Below are 22,589 nucleotides of genomic sequence, written 5' to 3' on the forward strand. Positions count from 1 at the left end.
TCTACACATGGTTTTTATTGATTTGGAGAAGGCTTATGATAGTGTTCCAAGAGATGTCTTATGGAACGTGTTAGAACAAAAAAGGGTATCTATTAAGTACATACAAGTGTTGAAAGATATGTATGAAGGAGCAACTACTATTGTGCGCACAGTAGGAGGGGCCACAAGAGATTTTCCTATGTCAATTGGATTATACCAAGGATCAGCTATAAGCCCTAACCTTTTTACATTAGTTTTAGATGAATTGACGAAACATATACAAGAGAGTATTCCTTAGTGCATAATGTTTGCGGATGATATTGTTCTGATAGATGAGACGCGAGAAGGAGTCAATAAAAAGCTAGAGCTTTGGAGAAGTACTCTAGAGTCAAAGGGCTTTAAATTAAGTAGAACGAAGACAGAATACATGCATTGCAAGTTCAGTGAAGGCCAAACTGGTTATAGGGAAGGAGTTAGTTTGGATGGAGTGGTACTGTCCCAAAGTAATCACTTTAAATATCTCGGCTCAGTCCTTCAAGTAGATGGGGGATGTGAGGAGAATGTTAGTCATAGGATTAAAGCCGGATGGCTGAAGTAGAGACGCGCCACGGGAGTTTTATGTGATCGCAAGATTCTCAATAAGTTAAAAGGAAAATTTTACCGTACAGCCATACAACCGGCTATGTTATATGATAGTGAGTGTTGGGCACTGAAGGAGTCATATGTGTCTAAGATAAGAGTTGCGGAGATGAGAATGTTAAGGTGAATGAGTGGCCATACTAAACTAGATAAAGTTCGTAATGAGAGTATTAAAGAAAAGGTAGGAATGGTGCCAATTGAGAATAAGTTGAGAAAAGGAAGATTGAGGTGGTTTGATCATGTGAAGCGTAGACATACGGAGGCTCCAGTTAGATGAGTAGAGCACATTAGGTTAGAGGATAGAAAGAAAAAAAGGGGTAGACCTAAATTGACTTGGAGGAGAGTAGTACAACATGACCTAGAAGCATTACACATTTCTGAGGATTTAACCCAAAATCGTTTAGAGTAGAGAAAGCGAATCCATATAGCCGACCCCAAATTTTTGGGATAAAGGCTTAGTTGAGTTGAGTTGAGTTTGGATAGGTAGGCATTTGAAATGAACATTTTTAAACCTGACATGAATCCATTTATGTCGATTACAAATTATTTTAAATTAACTATAAATTTGAAACACCTACTGGAAAAGTGTAACGTCAAATGCACACTCCAGTGTTTGTTTTGAGCATGTTATTTCTTCTTGGTCCAAATTTTAAATTATATAATTTGAAATAAAAATAAATAAATTAATGGATTTCAAATTCTTTCTTCCAAATGCATCCTTAAGTAAAAGATCACATCCAAATCCATCCATTTGAAATCCTTCCTTCCAAACAAAATTTTAGAGTTCAGTGAGGTCCAATATATCACTTCAGTGCTTTTCTATTCATGCATGTGACTGTAACACTATCCACTACTCAAATCAAACCAAACTTCCCAAATCCAAGCATGATTTGTAATGCTTAATCATAAATAGCGCCTCAATCATATTCCAAATACTATCTTAAGATAACAATAAATCTCTTGATCATTTGGAAATGGGAAGAGAGTTTTCATGATCATGACAAAGGTTGAGAGATTTCAGATGAAAAGGTGGAGAATGCCATGATAGCCATACCTCCATTCCCCACCCAACCAAACACATACACCAGGTTGCTTGGGATTGTGGGTCATTAAAAGTAGCAAACCATGGTTAACATCATTTAACGAACAAGTTCAGTGTATATAAATATGTAATAACTGAAGCTTAGTTTTCATCTGCCAATCTGTAGTTAAATGGACTGAGATAAAATGATAATAAAGCATCAAATCTTGACAGTAATTACCATAGGAAAATATGTTTCTCCACCCTCAACATTGTCACTTAAGTACATCAGCATTGTTGCTACACGCTGCCCACCACGCTTCAAGTTGAACTTAAAAAAAAATGGGGGGAAATGAGGGAGAAAAAGAAAGGAGATAGGACAATTTCATATCAGGAGATTGTTCAAATTTAAGAAATGATAGAACAGTAGGGGAAGGTTAAACGACTCACAGTGTCGGAAAAGTAGTCATGATGGGGCTTGTAAAACTGACTCTTTTCATACCTGCACTGCAGCAGATGTTAGCCATTACTGAAATATATTAATCAGCCCCTTTTGTGACCAATGCTTTACTGGTAAAATAAGTTAGATCCCCACCTTAAAACTTGGATAAGCTCCCCATTTTCTATTGGCACTTGAGAATAGACTGATATCCTTTTTTCAATTGCCTGGTTGTGCAAGGAAGAAAATTTTTTGAAACAATAGCAAAGTAAGTTAGTGCAATATCTTGTCAGTTTTCACTATTTCTCTCGGTTAAGATGAAATGAGAAATATATATTTGAAATGTTAGAACTTAGAATCAATGATAAGAAATAAGGAGGAACTGTTTCACAGGTACACGCACATACAGAGGCTTATGCAGATGCAAGCTCACCAAAGCTTATTCATTTTGCAGAATATTAGATGTAAATAGATACAAGTAAACTAATTTGTACTAGTACCAATATTCTATAAATAGACGCTTGATTTTAGTGGGCATCAACTGCATAGAATGCTTTCTCCCTCTTTAATAGTAGGGGCCATCATATGAAATGCTACTGCTTTAATCTTCAAGTGAGACAGTTAAGGCAAAAGGCAGAGCCAAAAAAAATAATAATAATGAGAAAACTAAAGCCAAAGAAAATTTATTAAATTTCATAGCCAGACAATTGATGATCATGCATAAATACAGATATCCACAGATGTGAATTCTACTCGGCCCACTTTACCTAGTCAGCAGAGAGGACAACCTTCAGGAACTCGCTTCTAAAAGACTTTTGCCTAGCAAGAGGAAAGAATGTGACTGACATTCCTTTAGCAAGTGGCAATTGCATAAACTGGTAGCCACTAGAATTCCAAGCAATCATAGACATATTTTCAACCATAACTCTAACCCTAGGCTTTCCAAAGGGATAATGTTTGTGCAGCCATTGATCAAGCTATAATCATATCATCAACACCCTCACTCCAAGAATGTCAACTCCAAAATTAATGCACTTAAGAGGAAAGAACCAGGTGTCCTTGATGCAGCGTGAAGCTCAAATAGAAATACACTCCACACGCAAGAGTGAAAATAAGGAGAGAAAACTCTGTTGAATTTTTATTAATAATAATTTGTCTTCAAATTACATGTAAATAAGGATATTTATAGTGTTTTAAGACTTCTAAACCTAATAAGAATATAAATATAGGAATTTAGATAAACTAAAACACAATAAGAAGATATAAATTAAATAGGAAAACTAAATCCTAGATAAAGTAGAAAAACATTAATAAGCCCTAAATAGAGTAGAAGACTTCGTAATTAATTCTAATATAATCTCTATAGCTGCTCGAAGTCTTCCCAAGATGTCTTAGATAAATTAGGATTGTTGGAAATTAAAATTAGTTAAAAAAAAATGCCTTGTCTTGTTGTCCAAGCCCTGCATCATACTCCCTTACTTGAGAAAAACTCGTCCTCGAGTTGAAATAATTTGCAACGATCCAAAACATAGCCATAACAACTCTAGCACCATTCTCCCCCACTAGGAATAAATCTTTCTTCGAATTTTGAAATGGAAGAGAATGAGAATCTTCTTTGGAAATATGCACCATATAACTTTCTTGGATGGAATCAATAAGATTGACATGAACAAAGTGGAATTGAGGATCTTCATGTTTTCCTTCATATCTATAAGAATACCTAGACAAATAAAATCAAAGGAAACAATAGAAATTAAGGAGTTAGAAAAGTCTTCGATATCTAGTGCCTGATTTCCTTCAATCTCCAATATTGGCTCCATGTGTTGCTTTTCCTTAACTTCCATTGACGTTTCCAAGGCTTGATATCTCACATTTTCAAAAACAAATTCTTGAAGCTTTTCTTGCTTATCTTCATCAGTCTTAGCTTCAAGAACAGTTGGTCCAATAATTTCCAATTGAAGTTCGTCATTTTCAACCATACCAAAAGGAAATTCAATTAAAGTTTCAGGTTCCAATTCTTCAAATTTAGGCTCATCCACTTCAAGTTGCATTATTGAATCTTGAAGCTTCTTTTGTTCTTCACTTTCTTGTTTAACAACCAAGAAAGGATTCAGCTAGACCTCCTCTTGGCAAAGTTTTTTTTGGAATAAAATTTGCTCATAATCTTAAGGCAAAAATTCTTATTCCAACAAATACTTCATTATAAACCATGTACGAATTGGACCTTTCCCTTCTTGCTTCCTTTTAGATTGTAGCCATTCCTACCAAGAAGAAGCACCACCTTTCAACCGACAAGCCACCAATTGAACTTGTTTTTCAGGTGCTATATCCACATGGTCAAAAAACCTATCCACATATGCAATCCAACTTAAAAATTCCTCTATGTTGAGATACCCATAAAAATTAAGAATATCAAAATAACTCACGCTTCTTCTCCTATCACCACCATACCATTGATGCCTATTGAACTTGATTGTTTCATAGTCATCTTCCTCCTCTGAATCATCATAGTAGACAATTGCCTACATGCAGAAATTGATCGATAAATAGGGTCACCATGAGCTATACCATCTCCTGGCCTTCTTTTGTCAATCCAATTCCTAATTGTTTTAGTTCCCAAAGCACCAAGACAATCTACAATTTCTTCGAGGTGTCTCTTGATATGCTTGAATCTGAGATCCATCCGTCTCTCCTATCGTTGCAACGTTTTGTCCCTATGGTAAAGGGCTCTAGTTCCTTGATCACCATCGTAAGAACCACTGTAATCGCCACCTCTATCAAGGTAAGCCATCTCGATTGGGGTGATTTTCTCACTCTGATACCACCTGACACAGCGAAGCTCAAATAGAAACACACTCCATACACAAGAGTGAAAATAAGAAAAGAAAATTCTGCTGAATTTTTATTAATAATAATCTGTCTTCAAATTACATGTAAATAAGGGTATTTATAGTGTTTTAAGACTCCTAAACCTAATAGGAATATAAATCTAGGAAATTTAGATAAACTAAAACACAATAAAAAGATATAAATTAAATAGAAAAACTAAATCCTATATAAAGTAAGAAAACATTAAGAAGTCCTAAATAGAGTAGAAGACTTCGTAATTAATTCTAATATAATCTCTATAGTTGCTGGAAGTCTTCCCAAGATGTCTTAGATAAATTAGGATTGTTGGAAATTAAAATTAGTTAAAAAAAACGCTTTGTCTTGTTGTCCAAGCCGTGCATCAGTCCTCAACTTCATTAGTTATATTTCCACAAGGTAACCATGTTAGGAAAAAAAATGCATATCATCAAGGCAACAATATTGTATCTTTCTGTAACAAAAACTATGAATTTAAAGGATGTCAGGTTGCCTTAAATAAGTAAATTTAGGCACCTGACAATTAGAAATTAAAGGGAATGAGGAGGTTGCCGTGAGAAAACTAGTTGAAAGCTCCTGATAATCACTTGCAAAGAAAGCAAGCAAATAGAAACAAGATAGAAAAATCTAGTATCAACCCCAGGCCATAAGAAAACAGGTCAATGTTGAAAAACAGTAGGATGAAATGCCTCCCAAATTGCAGGCATCAAGCGACTGATATAGATGCAGCCTTCCCCTGCATTGCAAGGGAAACCAAGGCTTCCTCTTGCCTTGAAAGCTGTGATACAAGCACAAAATCAAAAACAAGCAAACAAGTAGATAACCTAGCATCACTTGGACATCACACTCAAAAGATGCATCAGAATCATAGGACTATGGCATCTCCCAAAAAAAAAAAAAAAAGGAAAAGAGATGACAATGCTGAAAATTTCTTAAACTTCACTACTCCAAAACTCCAAAAAGAGTTTCCACTGGTATATATCAAATGGGCGTGCGAAGATTACATAATTGTATCTACTTGAAGGCCAAACAAGATTAACGAGGTACCTCCAAGTTGCAGACTGAGCATATATATGAAGTTAAAAGTGCAATAACTTCAGTGGATTGGTGACAAAATCATGCAGGACATCCGTATCATCCATCACAAAAGTCCTAGACAATTCAAGAGACTGCTGATTTAACTTCGTAGGAAGTTACTGAGTAAGAACCTTGCTTACATGCAAACCCAATCCCAATCTCCAAAACCAATACAAAATAAAACCTCCTCTTATGGTATTGTGACCTAAACTAATCAATCACCCAATTAGAAAGCTATTTGCCAGTTTCACTCCATAAGAGAACTTTGTTCCAATACTAATAGCACTTCGTGTTGGATAACACTGCATTTTCTATCAAAATACTGCATTTATTCATTGGCAAAGCATTATATTGAATGCTACCATTGAAACCTTAAAAGTATGTGTATTCTATGGTTACTTGGTTTTACTACATAATAAAATTACTTTGTTATAGAAAATAAAATATTTTAACAAAATTTTACAATTCAACTCATGTGATTTTTGTTAACTGGCATATTTTTCCACAAAATTGTTAATTATGGAAAAAATTATTAACTTAATGGAAAAAGTGAAGTTCCTTCACACACAAAAAAATAAATTAAAAATAAAAAAGCAAACACATAATATTTTTTTGAAAAATTCAATAGATAAATTATATATGGCAAATTTTATTAAAAAATTATAGGAATAGGTTGTCCATTCAACTCAACTCAACTCGACTCAACTAAGCCTTTATCCCAAGAATTTAGGGTCAGCTATATGGATTCTCTTTCTCCATTCTAAACGATTTTGGGTTAAATCCTCGAAAATGTGAAATGCTTTTAGATCATGTTGTACTACTCTCCTCCAAGTCAGTTTAAGTTTACCCCTTCTTTTCTTTCTATCCCCTAACCTAATGTGCTCTACTTGTCTAACTGGAGCCTCTGTATGTCTACGCTTCACATGACCAAACCACTTCAATCTCCCTTCTCTCAACTTATCCTCAATTGGCACCATTCCTACCTTTTCTCTAATACTCTCATTACAGACTTTATCTAGTCTAGTATGACCACTCATCCACCTTAACATTCTCATCTCCGCAACTCTTATCTTAGACATATACGACTCCTTCAGTGGCCAACACTCACTGCCATATAACATGGCCGGTCGTATGGCTTACGGTAAAATTTTTCTTTCAACTTATTGGGAATTTTGCGATCACATAAAACTCTCGTGGCACTTCTCCACTTTAACCATCCGGCTTTAATCCTACTATTAACATCCTCCTCACATCCCCCATCTACTTGAAGGATTGAGCCGAGATATTGAAAGTGATTACTTTGGGGCAGTACCACTCCATCCAAACTAACTCCTTCCCTATCACCAGTTTGGCCTTCATTGAACTTGCAATGCATGTATTCTGTCTTCGTTCTACTTAACTTAAAACCCTTTGACTCTAGAGTACTTCTCCAAAGCTGTAGCTTTCTATTGACTCCTTCTCGCGTCTCATCTATCAGAACTATATCATCTGCAAATATCATGCACCAAGGGATACTCTCCAGTATATATTTCGTCAATTCATCTAAAACTAATGTAAAAAAGTAAGGGCTTACAGCTGAATCTCAGTGTAATCCAATTCATTGTATGAAATTTCATTAAATTAAAATAATTAATTATGTCACATACGGTATTCATAAAAATAATTTTTTTTCATTAAATTAATAAATTTTTCGTTATTAGCTACTTTGAGGAAAAAAGAATCATCTTACAAAAACCACATGATATGAGTTGTAAATTTATGCTAAATCATCTTATTTTTTGCAACAAAGTAATTTTACTTTATATGAAACTAAGTAACCATAGAAAACACCGTAACAAGTTAGCTAGCGCCACTAATAAACTTCAAGGTAGGTGTCATCATCCCATGCCTCCTAATACAGATTTGAATGTGGGCCAAACTTGCAAATATATTCTTTCCCACTTTGAATATAGAACTTAAAGCTTTTCATCATGACCTGAGACTAATTAAATTAAACTTATTTAAGGCGCAATTTCCTTCCACTCAAAGAAAAGTTATAAAATTGTCAGTTTTCAGTTTAACACCAAGATATTAAGAGTCAAGACAGCAGCCCACATATTTCTTCCAGAAGCTAAAGGACCAGCAGTAAGTAGCAGCTTTTTTCATTTCACTTTATTTAGACAGCAAAAGTGCAGTATATCCACCTAAAAGCAAAAATACTTCCTCTCTCTCTCTCTCTCTCTCTCTCTCTCTCTATATATATATATATATATACACACACACACACACACACAAAGGTTCATATTTTGGTTTTTCTTAATCAGAGGTAGCACCACAGGAAAGACAAATATGCCAATTTTTACCATCTAACAAGTTTGTTAGAGGTGTGCAAAAACTAAACTTAATCAATCAAGAGACATAGAACTTTTCATTCTAAAATCAGATGTCAGTTGACAACTGTTCTCATACACTGACATTTAAGCTGTGCATAAGCATCCCTGCAACAATAATGTGTATAGCAGTCATGTAGCTTAAAAAAATTAAGAGCATTTTGAATCTTCATGAGTGGCTCAAATGAGAATGGAAATCAATTATCTAGTCATTGAAGACAAAAGAAATGCACAAACAAGAAGAAACTAACCTGTATCATTGGACGCTTCTTTTCTTCAGAACTCAGAAACATGCCAGAGCTCGTCCTTACACTACTCTTGATTCCCTGAAAATACAGATGCAGAAGATTTATTATATTTAAAGATGAATTGCAAAAAGCACAAGAAACAATCCAGGAAAACACTAGTTCACAATAAAAAAATAAAAAGAAAAGGATTTAACAACCTGTTTTTAACTGTGTTTTTGTTTCAAAAATAATTAAAGTTTGAAGATACATCATGTTAAGCAAATTTTTTGTGTGGCAATAGCACAACTTGTCAGTTTGCCAGAATAAAAAGAAATCATCCACTCTGTCTCAGTATTGAATTTCCCTTATTTATCAGAATTAAAGCTTAGGTTCAAGTCCCACATCTTGCATTACTTACTCTTGGCTGAATGAGCCATCGTCTTTTCCAAATTGTCTAACTTTTCTTAGGATCAGTAGCTAATCTATGATCAGTAAGTCATATTTTCTTTACTTCCATCTCTTCTATTTTCTCCTCTGAGGCAGGCAACTTTGCATATTTCCCATATGCTCAGTTTAGTCCCTATATTTGATAATTTTTATTTTAATTTATTTAATGACACTACAAAACATCCTAAAAGAAAATTGTTCATTTAGTACAAGTGAAAGGAGGGAAGATCTACGATCCAGAATCCAGATCTTTTATATTCAATCATTGTAGGAAGCTATTGTATATCAAGCAAATATAATGGCATAGGTTATTCAATTGGTTAACCGCAAACTGTTCCGTCTATTTCAAGGCATGCAAAACCAAGTGGCAAACAAAAATAGAAAGCTAGAAGCAATTGATTAACAAAGTATTTGAAAGAAACTAAAATATCACAAGTATTCAATAAGCATGGATAGAAACAAGAAGAAACAATTTGGTTGGTGACTTTCGAGGTTCATCAGGCTTTAGAACTAGCATATGAGGCATAAAATGCTCTAATTTTAAGTGATATTTTCTCATCATTGAATAATTCCATCAGAGGATGCTCTTTTTCATGCATAACCAATCCCAATTTCAAAAATAATAGATTTAGGCTTCATTTGTTTTACGGAATATATTTTTTTGGAAATTATTTTTCGCATTTTTTATCGTTTGGGGCACTTATGAAAATGGCTCAACAGAAAATATTTTCCTGGTCAAATGAAAAACTAGGTCATTTAAAAGAGGAAGTCATTTTTCATTTTCTAGATTTTGATAATACTATTAAAATGTGAAAACACTTATCATACATAATATAAACACATACGATTAATTACATTGCAACCAAACAACAGAAAATATTTTTTTCGAAAACAATTTCCTTAGAAAATATTTTTCATATATAAGCTATTTTCCGTGAAACCACAGAGCCTAATTGGACAATCAATTGAGGGAAAAAAAAAATTATTTTTCTTGTCATACATTTGGAAGCTACATGTTGCCATACCATATTCTTAACATCTAGTACAATCTACATATTTTATGTACGATTGGGAAAAAGACACTGGAAACAGAATAAGTTAGAAGAATATCAGAAGTTCGGAACTCCAAAAGAACAATCTCAGGTCCTTTAAAATGAATCTGTTATGTAGCAGACCTGTAATGCACTTTGAAACAGAGAATAGGGAGAGAAGAAATAGAAATAGACTGGGTTGAGAAAAGAAACAGAAAGGGGAGAAGATTTAGAGAGAATATAAAGAAGGAGAGAGATAATTCTTGTATTTGATTCTTGAATGAGTGATTACAGGTACTGTTTCTATTTTTATACTACTTCTAGCTAGTAACTGCTTCTATCAGTTATAACTACCCTTTTAAAACATATGTAACTGCAATACTAGTTTTGGCCCCCATAACCCCCTCTCATAATGTTTCCCACTCCTTGAAATCATTCTTGTCCTCAAGAATGAAGAAAGGAACCAAATCAGCAAAAACATATTGCAATTATAGACCACATGCTACTACTAGAACTAGTAATGAATTGAGATATTCAAAGCTAGTATCCTGCCTACTAAGATTGGAGAGTCATGTGGTAACAAACAGTTGCAGCAAGGCCTGATTTTCTTCCTCTCCTTTTTCCTTATTTCAAACTCATTCTCTTTGAGCAGTAAATGAGTGCAGTATCTCAAAGAAAACATTTTCTCTCTGTCTTTTCCTGATTTCAAATTCATTCTCTGAGTTTCATATGATTGCATGGTCTCAGCTCAAATAAAATACCAACAAGATCCCAATACTTTTCTGCTTCAAAAATTTTCATGTTTCCTCCTTTAATCAAAACATTCTCAGGAAGAGAAATATCCTTTTGATTCCCTAAAATTTTCTCTTCAAATTTTTGTTCCCTAAACACCTGATAGTGCAAATAATGAGTTGTTGAATACCAAGAGCAAGAGTATCTCTGGAAATAGAAGCTATAGGAACCCTATCAGTACCCTGTTGAAAATAATTCTCATCCAATGCAGGAAAAACCCTCTCCATTCTCAACCTTCAATCTTCAAATTTGTCTTGATAATCATCAACAAACCCTTATTGTCTAATTTTCATAAATTCTTGTTCCCCAAACTTTTTGCACAGATCTGCCTCAAACTCTTCCCAAGACTGACTGAGTCTTCCTCTAATCCAGTTATGATACCAAGCATCAGCCTTGTTAATCAAATATAAACTTGCTATTGCAATCCTCTTTTCCTTTGGAACTTCATAAACCTCAAAATATTCACAACATTTCCTAATCCAAGCTCTTGGATCCATTCCTCCCCTCCCTACCCAACACCACCCCCCCCCCCCCTCCTCTTCAAAGGCCACCAACTCAATTTTAGGAAGCATTTTCTGAAATTTTTTTGAATTAACTACAGAATTGGAACTACTTGAACCCCCATTCTACCCATTAACCAACACTTTTGGAATAGGTAACAATCCTTTCCCACTTCCCAAATCAGAATCTTTTTCCCCAGGATCCATTGCTTTACCCTTACTTTCCACCAATTTTCCCACAGCAGTAGCCAATCCTCCCACTGAGGTCACCAATCCCTCAATTTCTTGTTTACATTCCACAGCATTTCTATTAGATTCCACAGCATTCTTCTTAATTTCCTCCCTTACCTGTTTCATATCCACTCTAAGTTTCTCCACATCCCTCCTAGTATCTCGAGAATCCTCATGAAGAACCTTAACTTGTTCCTCCAGATTCGCCAGCCTTACAGCCTCCGAACCCACCACAGCAGACCTAGTCATGCCTTGCGACCCCCAACAATCCAATTCCAGGTCAAGCGCACCCACACACAAGGTCTGAAAGAGAAATGGAAATGGAAACCCTAAAGATAAATCTGAGAGAAAGATTAGTTGAAAGGAGAAACAGAATTGAAGGAAGAATCAGAGAAAAGAGAAGAACCATAAAGAAATGTGTTGTATTGATTCATGATATTTATTGGAATTTTGAATGTTAGGGTTTTGGAATCCTAACAAAGCAGAAATGAAAGGAAAAAGATATTAAAAGAACTTAGAGAGAAAAGAAAGGAGACCTTTACAGAGAAAGAGAGAAAGGGAGAGTAAAAAGATTGCTATTTTAGATATTTTCTGGAATTTCAAGATTTTCAAGAAAGAAAGAAGAAATTCAAGAAAGTAAAAAGAAACTCAAGAAAGTAAGAAGAAGAAGAATAGGAAGACGAGCAGAAGAAATCTGGCCAGCCACTTCAAGCTCTGATACCAACTGTTACGTAGCAGACCTGTAATGCACTTTGAAACAGAGAATAGGGAGAGAAGAAATACAAATAGACTGGGTTGAGAAAAGAAACAGAAAGGGGAGAAGATTTAGAGAGAATATAAAGAAGAAGGAGAGAGAAAATTCTTGTATTTGATTCTTGAATGAGTGATTACAGGTACTGTTTTTATTTTTATACTACTTCTAGCTAGTAACTGCTTCTATCAGTTATAACTACCCTTTTAAGACATGTGTAACTGCAATACTAGTTTTTCCCTCCATAACCCCCTCTCATAACAGAATCATAACTTAAAAAATCATAAATAAAAATGAAACAATCCGTGGGCATAAGTTAATGCAATTAACATGCACAAGTTGATAGAAACATGAGCAACGAACAATAAAATGATAAGCCAACAAATGGCATATTAACCAAAAGTTTGTAAGACATACCTTCCCAGTTTTTGTATCCACCACAGTGGAAATTTGAAGGCGAGGGAGGGCAGTGGCTCTAAGATAGTCACATTCCTGCAGTGGCCATAAAATTATGAATTACAACCATAGTTACCTAGAACGCGGAACATCTTGGATCGTGGTACAGTTACGGGTACGCGATTCGCTACTTAGCTAAATATAAGGTACGTGGGGAGTAGACTTAATCGGTGCGTTAATTCAGTACACAATACGTGAATTATATCAATTCAATTCGTGATACATAAATTACAATTAGTTATATAATCTCTATACCAAAAACAACCAATAAATTTTTTTTCATAATTTTTAAATTTTTTATGATGTATATATTTTACAATATTAATATTAGTAAGAAAAATTTTCAAAAATCTAATTTTTTTATAATATACTATTAAATTTTTTTATCAATTATATTTTGAAAAATAATAGTATTTTAAATAGAATGAGCTTTTAATTGACATTTAATGGGCTTTATAATTTAGGGCTCAATGGTGTGTATAACACATTATAATTACTTAATGGGCCTTATTAGACTTAATAGTATGTGAAATCAGCAACCCATATTTACTATCACCTAAGCCAACAAAGATTAAAATAGTAATGCAGAGAGAAAATGAGAGATATGAGGTTTTTTCTAGAAAATTTCTCCTTCTTCCTTTTCTTAAGGCTTCGTGGCTGTTATTACTTATTGTTTTTTGTTCTTATTTTTTCTCTTCCTCTTTTTTTCTTCTTTGTATACTAACATCCCAGGTACTCTTATTTTATTAAAAAGAAAGAGAAGAAAAAATAAGAAAAAATGAATAGGATCTTCTTCTTCACTTTGATTTTGTGTTGAGCATAGTGAAATGAGATCACTTGATTTAGAGAACCAGAATGCATTCCCAAGAGATTTGGGATGCAAAAGTCTCGCGTTTTGGAACGCAAGATTTGGGTCGAGGAACCCAAGGGGTTAGGAGAATCTGGCAACTATGATTACAACTGTGCTTTCCTGCCAAATCTTCAGCATAGCATTTTCCACAACTCTGAATGAAAACCTCCATCATTCCATCAAAAGTCAAGTCAAACAATCTCCTACCAAAGTTTACTGATGCACTCACTGTCTCGACCATTTATCAGGGAAATTATCCATTCAAAGTACAACATTTGTTAACCTTAGTATTCAAGTTTGAAAATGATGATTTTAAATTTCTAGGGGAAAAATGGATAAAAAGATCCATATGCAACCTGGCTTGTGAGGTAATTCTCAATAAATGTTATATGAACGAGTAAATAGAAGAAATGTGTTGTAAAAAACTACCAGATAGAATTTTTCATATTGCACAACAGCTTTCTGCATTTTCTTCAAACCTATTTACTTTTTAGGGCATTCTTATTCTTTAGAAAGTTCTTTCATACACCTGTTAACATATTGGTCTTGCAGCTACACAAATGTTTTCGACTTAATAAAAAAATGCAACTGCAATAGTATGAGTAGTCATTTATTATCACTTAGCCAATTAACCTGTATAGAGATAAACCCTTCTATATCCTAAACCACAAACTAAATGGCCTTGTTCCTTTCTCACATCAGAATTCTTTCCTGTGCCATCCAAGCCAATATCAGTATTCCTTCTAAAGGCTAATGGCATATAGCACAGGAGACAGCTTGCAGGAAACTTTCACATATGTTCTCCTCCAACTGGGGGTGAGCATTATAACATTTAAACCAATAAAATGAACTGAAACTAATTGGATTTTTTGGTTTTTTAATTTTTATAATTCAGCTTGGTTTTTGATTTTCAAACAATTTGTTAATTCGGGTCAGTTTTCAAAGGAAAAAAAAAGGCCAAAATTTTTATATAATTATATATATTTTTATGAATATTTTTATATATTAAAAACCAATGAACCAAACCAAAATATTTTGGTTTTTGGTTCATTTTGGTCCAACGACTGGTTCAGTTCAGCCAGTTTGGTTCCCCTCTGAAACTTTCAGGTTTATTTGGTTTTGATAAATTTCAAATCAATAGACTGAACTGACCAAATGCTCACCCTTACCTCCCAACCCCCAAAATTACCCTCTTAGCATTTTTATTTTAATAACCCCAAGCATAAAACCCACTCTGACTTGCCATGGGAAGTAGAGGAGAAAAATGAATTGTTAATTGATGATAATCAAGCATTATAAAGAATAGAAAAAATGTATTGTTAATTGATGATAATCCTTTTGTCATATTGGTATTATGATTATAGAACCTTAGGGGGAAAAAGATTTCCATAATCATCAAATCGAAAATAGTTTATGGAACGTAGATATCCAGGCATGCCAATTTCTAACGATATATGCACACAGTATATCCGCAGAAAATTTACAGTTCATTTCTTTTTTTAGTTTTTGACCTCTTCTTCCTTTCCCAATAATCCTATACATGTATCATTAACATATATAGGCATATTGTTGTTGATTTAATGTAAATATTATGCAGATGATAGAAAAATGAAGAGGTTTAGGAAGAGAGAAGTATGGCTATAAGGCATGTTGGTAATTTTTTCCTCTTCTTTACAAGTAAAGCTTTGATAAATATTTAAAGTAATTTAAGAAGTTTATAGAAATTTAAGTATTCTAGAATCTAGATTACTATAGTGCCAACATAGATTATTCTAGAATACTAATTATTCTGATAATAAATCAAGATATTTTTAGTAATTGAAAATTCTAGATTTCACAAGAAGAGAATCATAACTTCAACACATCTCATGATGACACATTCTTCATGCTAAGCATGTTGTTTTGGGATGAGGAAAAACAGTAGAATTAGTTTTAATTTTCCTATTCTTCTTTAGTTTTAAATTTCCTATTCTATTTAGGATTTGTGTGTATTTTCCTGTTCTAATTAGGATTTGTTTTAGTTTTGCTGTTAGGATTAGGAGATCAAAATCTCTATAAATACCCCTTAATTCCTCTAATTCAGTTAAGTTTTTGTTCAATATAATTTTATTCAGAGTTATTTTTCTCTCAATACTTGTGTATTGTGGTGAGCATGTTTTATTTCAGTTTCTAAGAAGCTACTCTGCGTCAAGATGACTTTTAAGCTAATAGGAATTGGCCCCCCAGAAACTTACTCTTGCATAGGGTAAATCCAATTCAACATCCAACAAAATTAATCAAGACAAGTTTATTTCTTTCTCCCTTTTTTTGTTGGGTCAAAAGAGAAGCTCAATTGAATATTAGGATATAGGCAATTAAAGATACCTCCATGCTCAAAAAATTATGTAATAAAATGATTCGTGGCGACCAGCTAATTATTTCGGGTTTGACCTACATCAACAAATGAAGGAAAAGAATTAAGATTTGCCATTGAAAGCATGATTTTCATTTTTAAAATTAAATAAAAATATGAGTGAAGTTAAGTTCCATTTAAGATTACAACTTTCATAAATATCCCAAAAGCAAAATGTAAAAACAAACTGAAATTGAGACCTTAAAAAACAAAAGTTTTTCCATTTTTTAAAGAAGGAAAAAAAAAAAGTGCTACTGTGCATTTAAGAGAAAGGAAAACTCTATGATGCATTAATGTTATTGCTATATCATAACAATTTGTGATAATAACCTACCCAGCTCAACACTAGAAGATCAAAGGGAAAAGAGGACATATCCATCCCCTCTATCCATTTGTAGAGCATCAAGACAATAGTTCACAAGCCAATGATCCTATAACAGAAATGTTTCAAACTCACTCTAATGATGCATCACATAAATGTCACCCATAGTAATGAGCACAACATGCAATATCATTTACCAAAATTTAATCATAACAAGAAACCAAAATCTGTTAGAAATGTACCATAATGGTATAAAGATGAATGTACAAGATATTTCCTATCAGGAATATAATGAAAAACATAAGCACAAACAACAAGGTACACCATTTAGCATGTTCCCAACCCATGATAATTATATTCAATAGATTTGTTTTTCTTTTTCTTTCATGGTATTATATTATCTTTCATTAACTCTTCCCTGCGTCTCAATAAATGACATTGTCATTGAATTGCCTTTCACTTGATAATTTGGGGTAAGCATTAGTACAGACACAAAATAGCATTTTTCACTTCATTTGGGTAATCATGGGCTTAAGATAGCAAACATACGTGTCCAAGACGTAAAATTTCAGCTTCTCTATCATTATCCCAATGAGGAATACCTGAAAATTATTAAGAGAGAGAGAAAGAGAGAGATAGAGAGAGAGAGAGAGAACAGAAAGTAATAACCAAACATATAAAACTATATTTTTCAATTAATCTATCACACAACACTATGTCAAACAACTCTCTAGAGGATTTTTCAATTAATCTATCATACGACACTACGTCAAACAACTCTCTAGAGGAAAACCAAATGTTTTACAACATAAAATGATGAAAACATCTTTACCTCTACATGCTGAAATCAAGCAGTTTAATTGTTCATAATAATGGTATTCAGGGTACTCTAGTCATGCATGTATTACTAATAAAGACTACCATTGAGGGCAAAACATATATTAAAACTCAACTCAACTCAACTAAGCCTTTATCCCAAGAATTTGAGGTCGGCTATATGGATTCTCTTTCTCCATTCTAAACGATTTTGGATTAAATCCTCGGAAATATATAATGCTTCTAGGTCATGTTGTACTACTCTCCTCCAAGTCAGTTTAGGTCTACCCCTTTTTTTCTTTCTATCCTCTAACCTAATGTACTTTACTTGTCTAACTGGAGCCTCCGTATGTCTATGCTTCACATGACCAAACCACCTCAATCTCCCTTCTCTCAACTTATTCTCAATTGGCACCACTCCTAACTTTTCTCTAATACTCTCATTACGAACTTTATCTAGTCTAATATGGCCACTCATCCACCTTAACATTCTCATCTCTACAACTCTTATCTTAGACACATACGACTCCTTCAGTGCCCAACACTCACTACCATATAACATGGCCGATCGTATGACTATACGTTAAAATTTTCCTTTTAATTTATTGGGAATCTTGCGATTACATAAAACTCCCGTGGCACTTCTCCACTTCAACCATCCGGCTTTAATCCTATGACTAACATACTCCTCACATCCCCCATCTACTTGAAGGATTGGGCCGAGATATTTAAAGTGATTACTTTGGGGCAGTACCACTCCATCCAAACTAACTCCTTCCCTATCACCAGTTCGGCCTTAACTGAACTTGCAATGCATGTATTCTGTCTTCGTTCTACTTAACTTAAAGCCCTTTGACTCTAGAGTACTTCTCCAAAGCTCTAGCTTTCTATTGACTCCTTCTCTCATCTCAGCTATCAAAGCTATATCATCCACAAACATCATGCACCAAAGGATACTCTCTTGTATATGTTTCGTCAATTCATCTAAAACTAATGTAAAAAGGCAAGGGCTTACAGCTGAACCTTGGTGTAATCCAACTAAGATAGAAAAATCTCTTGTATCCCCTCCCACTGTGCGCACAATAGTAGTTGCTCCTTCATACATATCTTTCAACACTTGTATGTACCTAATAGATACCCTCTTTTGTTCTAACACTCTCCATAAGATATCTCTTGGAACACTATCATAAGCCTTCTCCAAATCGATAAAAACCATGTGTAGATCTTTCTTCACACCTCTATATTTCTCAATCAAACTTCTAATGAGAAAGATCGCTTTCATAGTTGAACGACCGGGCATGAAGCCAAATTGATTAGTAGAGATAAAAGTGTCATGACGTAGTCGATATTCCACAACTCTCTCCCACAACTTCATAGTATGGCTCATGAGTATAATTTTTCTATAGTTTGAGCAACTCTGTATGTCTCCCTTATTTTTAAAAATAGGTCCTAAAATACTACTCCATTCATCAGGCATTTTCTTTGAGTTTAGAATCTTATTAAACAATTTAGTTAACCATGCCACTCCCATATCTCCCAAACACTTCCACACTTCAATTGGTATTCCATCAGGTCCACAGACTTTACCAACTTTCATTCTCTTAAGTGCTTCCTTTACTTCTAAAGATCTAATCCTTCTAGTATAATTCACATTCTTTTCTATTGCTCTGTAGCCTATATTCACACTATTACCACTTTAACTATTGTTAAAGAGATCATCAAAATAATTTCTCCATTTTTCTTTAATGTCCTCATTTTTCACCAACATTTTTCCTTCTTTATCCTTAATGCACCTAACTTGATTGAAATCTTGACATTTCTTTTCTCTCCTCCTTGCTAATCTATAAATATCTTTCTCCCCTTCTTTAGTTCCAAGTTTCTCATATAACTTTTCAAAAGCCTGCGCTTATATAAATATCTTTCTCCATATATCTAACATATGCTTAATAGAATTACAAGTTTCAGCAATCACATTTGTGGTCCCTTCACCAAAGCTTACTCACTATATTTTGATGCCTCAAAAATAACTGACCATGTATCTAACATATGGTGAATTACAAAATAGTCTCTAAGCCTTATCATAATTAATCAGTCGATCAACTGTATCTAGAAAATCAAATTATTACATCCTTATATATTGCTTCTGTCAACCCTAAACCTTAAACCTTCCTATCAAGTTTTGTGGCATATTATGTTAGTCAACAACAGTTGAATGACAGAGGAGACTTTTTATCCCTATAATATCCCTCTTAAAACCCCCACAACCCATCAACCAAATGCCCTTCTTCCCAACCACTTGATTGAACCCACCCTCTCTCTATGGAATTGTGATCTCCTCTCCTCTCCTCTCCTCTATGCAAAATTGTGATCTTCCTTCTGATGAGATTGAGTGGAACAAACGTTGCAGCGATGTTCGTTTCAGCACCTACATCCCCAACTCCAATCTTGTTATCTTCTTCTCATGCTTCAATTAAGAAGATGGTCAATCCTATCATTTGACATCTATGTTCAATAGATTTTGATGGGATCTTTTTGTTCAACTCAATAATGAGTGTTTTGTTGCTATAGAAACCTAAAGGGCCAAAGCAAAGACTGTCAAAATCCTTCTAAGTTTACTTCCTCAATCCATTTCTAAGTTTACTTCCTCAACCCATGAGGAGACTGAGATCCCAATCATTGAGGTGTTGTATGGCATAACGAGGCAGCCTCAAGGACCTATAAAGCAAGAAGTTATTGCAAATGATTCGATCAAGTTTGATTCAAGAGAAGTGGGCAACAATAAGTCCACAAGTGATGATGCCAAATGCAGAGTTTCCTCACCAATCTCCAACTCACCTTCCACCATAGTTCAGTCATCTTCAATTCCTCCCACTAATTCTAGCACATTTGCCACTCCCATGTCTACAATTGGTAAGTTGCTTGAGTGATTGAGCCATCAAAAGCTCAAGCAGGTTCATTTCATTTTGGCTCTTCCTAGCAATGCTCTCTTTGGTTGCCAAGAAACCAAAAAAAAAGGAAAATTTGGAATCCAAACAAGATTCATTATTTTCATTTCGTGTTTCATACAACAATTTGAAAGAGCAGGTTGCACTTTTGGATTTTGGGATGTTGTTGATGGTTTCCTATGATCTTTATACAAATATGCAGCACCAAAGAGAAAAAGGTCATGGCCAGTCAAGCATGAGGATGAGAATCAATTAGTTTATCATTTGCAGAATAGTCCCATTTCGTCAACGATCAAGGTTGATCTTGAGCTTTGTTAGGTTCAAGCTCTAGAGCTTTGCAAGGAGCTGGGCTCATGATCTGGGGCTTCGCAAGGAGGTGTTAAGTTCGTGACTTTAGCTTCGTAGAGTTTAGGACAAAGGGAAGGGTCCCCCATATGCTAGACATTGCATCTTTCTCCACTTGATGTTGTCCCACTTAATGGTGAGTTTTGCTATTTAGCATTTGTAATGAATTTAAATTTCTGGAATTTTTGGGATGTTGTTTATTTCGATTATTTTCTTTATTAAATTGTTACAATTTTGTTTTGGCTTTTTTTTTCTCCATGTAATTAGAACCTGATTGGAATCATAATTTTTGGAATCAAAGATCTCAGCTCATGGATTTTGATTTTGTTTGGTACGAAATATTTATTTTTGTTACGTCTTTATTCTTGTTTTGTTTTGTAAAGATCCAATTATCTTTCTTTTGAATTATTACATATGAGTGTTGAGTTTGTTTATGGGAGCTGATGGAATTAGAATTTGGATCGCTTCTTTGTGATTGTTGGGGGAGGCGGCGAGAGAGAGAAAGAGGGGGGAGAGAGGGAGTAGAAAGGGAGAAGGGAGAGACCAGAAGGAAAGAGAAGGGAGAGAGGGCAGAGAGAGGCAGAATATGAGAGGGGAAAAGAGGGAGGCGTAGATTGTGCAAATTTGGTGTAAATGTAATTATAAGGGTAGTAATGTCTTTTTAAGTTTCTTTAACAGTAAATTTGGACAGGACTCATGTGTAAATGGTTTCAAACTATCTGGATGTGATAGTTCAATTTTCAAAATACGGAGACCGACTCATTAATTATGCCAAATCTGGTGGACTATTTTGTAATTCACCCAATATATAATTAGCACAATCACAAGCTTCAGCTATCACATTTCAGGCTCTTTCTCCAAAGTTAACTCACTATATTTTGTTAACATTAGTATTTCCCTATGCAAACTACCATTGGGGAGGGTGTATTTGCATCTGAACAGTGATAAATAGGAACCTTACCAACCTTTGGGCAACTGAAGATAGCCATCATTTTGAAATTTGTGCAGTGATGGAAACTTGGTGCCTATAAAGGACATGGTTCCAAAGAAAATAAACCGCAACGTTAATTCTGGTTCTTAAGCAATTCATATTGTATAAAGAAAAAAAGAAATGTAACTTCTGCAATCATAAATGATATAAATATTCAAGACTCTTCAGTGGATGCTAATTTTATCAGAATTTAACATCCTTAATTTATATTCTTAAATTTAAACTTAATAGCATGTAGGACAGAACCATTGATTGTTAAAATACTTCCGCTGCTGCTGCTCACACAAATTTAAAAACCAAAGCCATTAACTTTAACCAACCAGCATAAATTCTTTCATAACCTGCTTGCTCACTAATCTCAATAAGGAGTTGTTCATTATCACATCATTACCTATAAATATGTTAGGTGAGAAACAGATGCATGCAGAAATGTAACACAGTTGTGCATCCACACATGCACATGCATGGTTAATTACATATTTATCAGCACTTGCAAGAAATCAACTAATGTAACAAAGAAGACTAACATCATAAAAATAAATAAATAAATAAATAATCAAAATACAGACTAATGAACTTCAAATAATTGCAGAAATCAAGTTGAAAAACATCAATAAGCTGTAAAATGAACACGCTGAGAAAATGAAGTTAAAACAGAAATTAATCACAATGCGACTCAGAGTTCTATTTTTAATGAGAAAGAAAAAAGAAGGCTGAACTTATTAAAAGAAGGAGAAGAGGGGAAAAATGGCAATTAACAAACAATGAAAAATAATGGAAACTAATATTCCCATGGGGGGAGAGAAAGAGAGAGAGAGAGAGAGAGAGAGAGATTTGCTAGCTCTTCTCATTCTCCTCTTTCATCAAGCCTTAGAAACCAAGACAATCCAGAACAATCTGGAATAATTCAACAACACTTATTCATATCATTTTAAATTTTTGGTCTTCTATGAAAACTTTTCCTATGAGTTATCTGAGATTCATATGCTAATGAATGCTGTTCGGTCACTACTGAAAATGCTAGAAACCAAAAAAAGACAAGATATGTTTGTTACTGTTATATAATGGCCATTATATTGAATTTCTCACTAAATTGAAGTTTTT

At 34.1% G+C, this 22,589-nt stretch overlaps 1 protein-coding gene across 3 annotated transcripts in view; it reads right to left on the reverse strand.

Moving 5' to 3' along the window:
* The window catches only part of LOC110642081 (prolyl 4-hydroxylase 1), a 35,333-nt gene that overhangs the window by 11,631 nt on the left and 1,113 nt on the right, over positions 1-22,589 (reverse strand). The window contains exons 3-10 of one of the 3 annotated variants that reach the window (XM_021794020.2): positions 21,460-21,519; positions 16,938-16,990; positions 16,039-16,104; positions 12,786-12,860; positions 8,641-8,715; positions 2,235-2,305; positions 2,090-2,141; positions 1,881-1,970 (exon numbers count right to left, since the gene is read on the reverse strand). In XM_021794020.2, the coding sequence (XP_021649712.1) occupies positions 1,881-1,970; positions 2,090-2,141; positions 2,235-2,305; positions 8,641-8,715; positions 12,786-12,860; positions 16,039-16,104; positions 16,938-16,990; positions 21,460-21,519 (542 nt within the window). The remainder of the gene's footprint in view (positions 1-1,880; positions 1,971-2,089; positions 2,142-2,234; positions 2,306-8,640; positions 8,716-12,785; positions 12,861-16,038; positions 16,105-16,937; positions 16,991-21,459; positions 21,520-22,589) is intronic. The other 2 variants (XM_021794021.2, XM_058144038.1) reach the window with 2 other exon arrangements.

Source organism: Hevea brasiliensis, chromosome 1, assembly GCF_030052815.1.
Source record: "Hevea brasiliensis isolate MT/VB/25A 57/8 chromosome 1, ASM3005281v1, whole genome shotgun sequence".
Taxonomy (NCBI): Eukaryota; Viridiplantae; Streptophyta; class Magnoliopsida; order Malpighiales; family Euphorbiaceae; genus Hevea; species Hevea brasiliensis.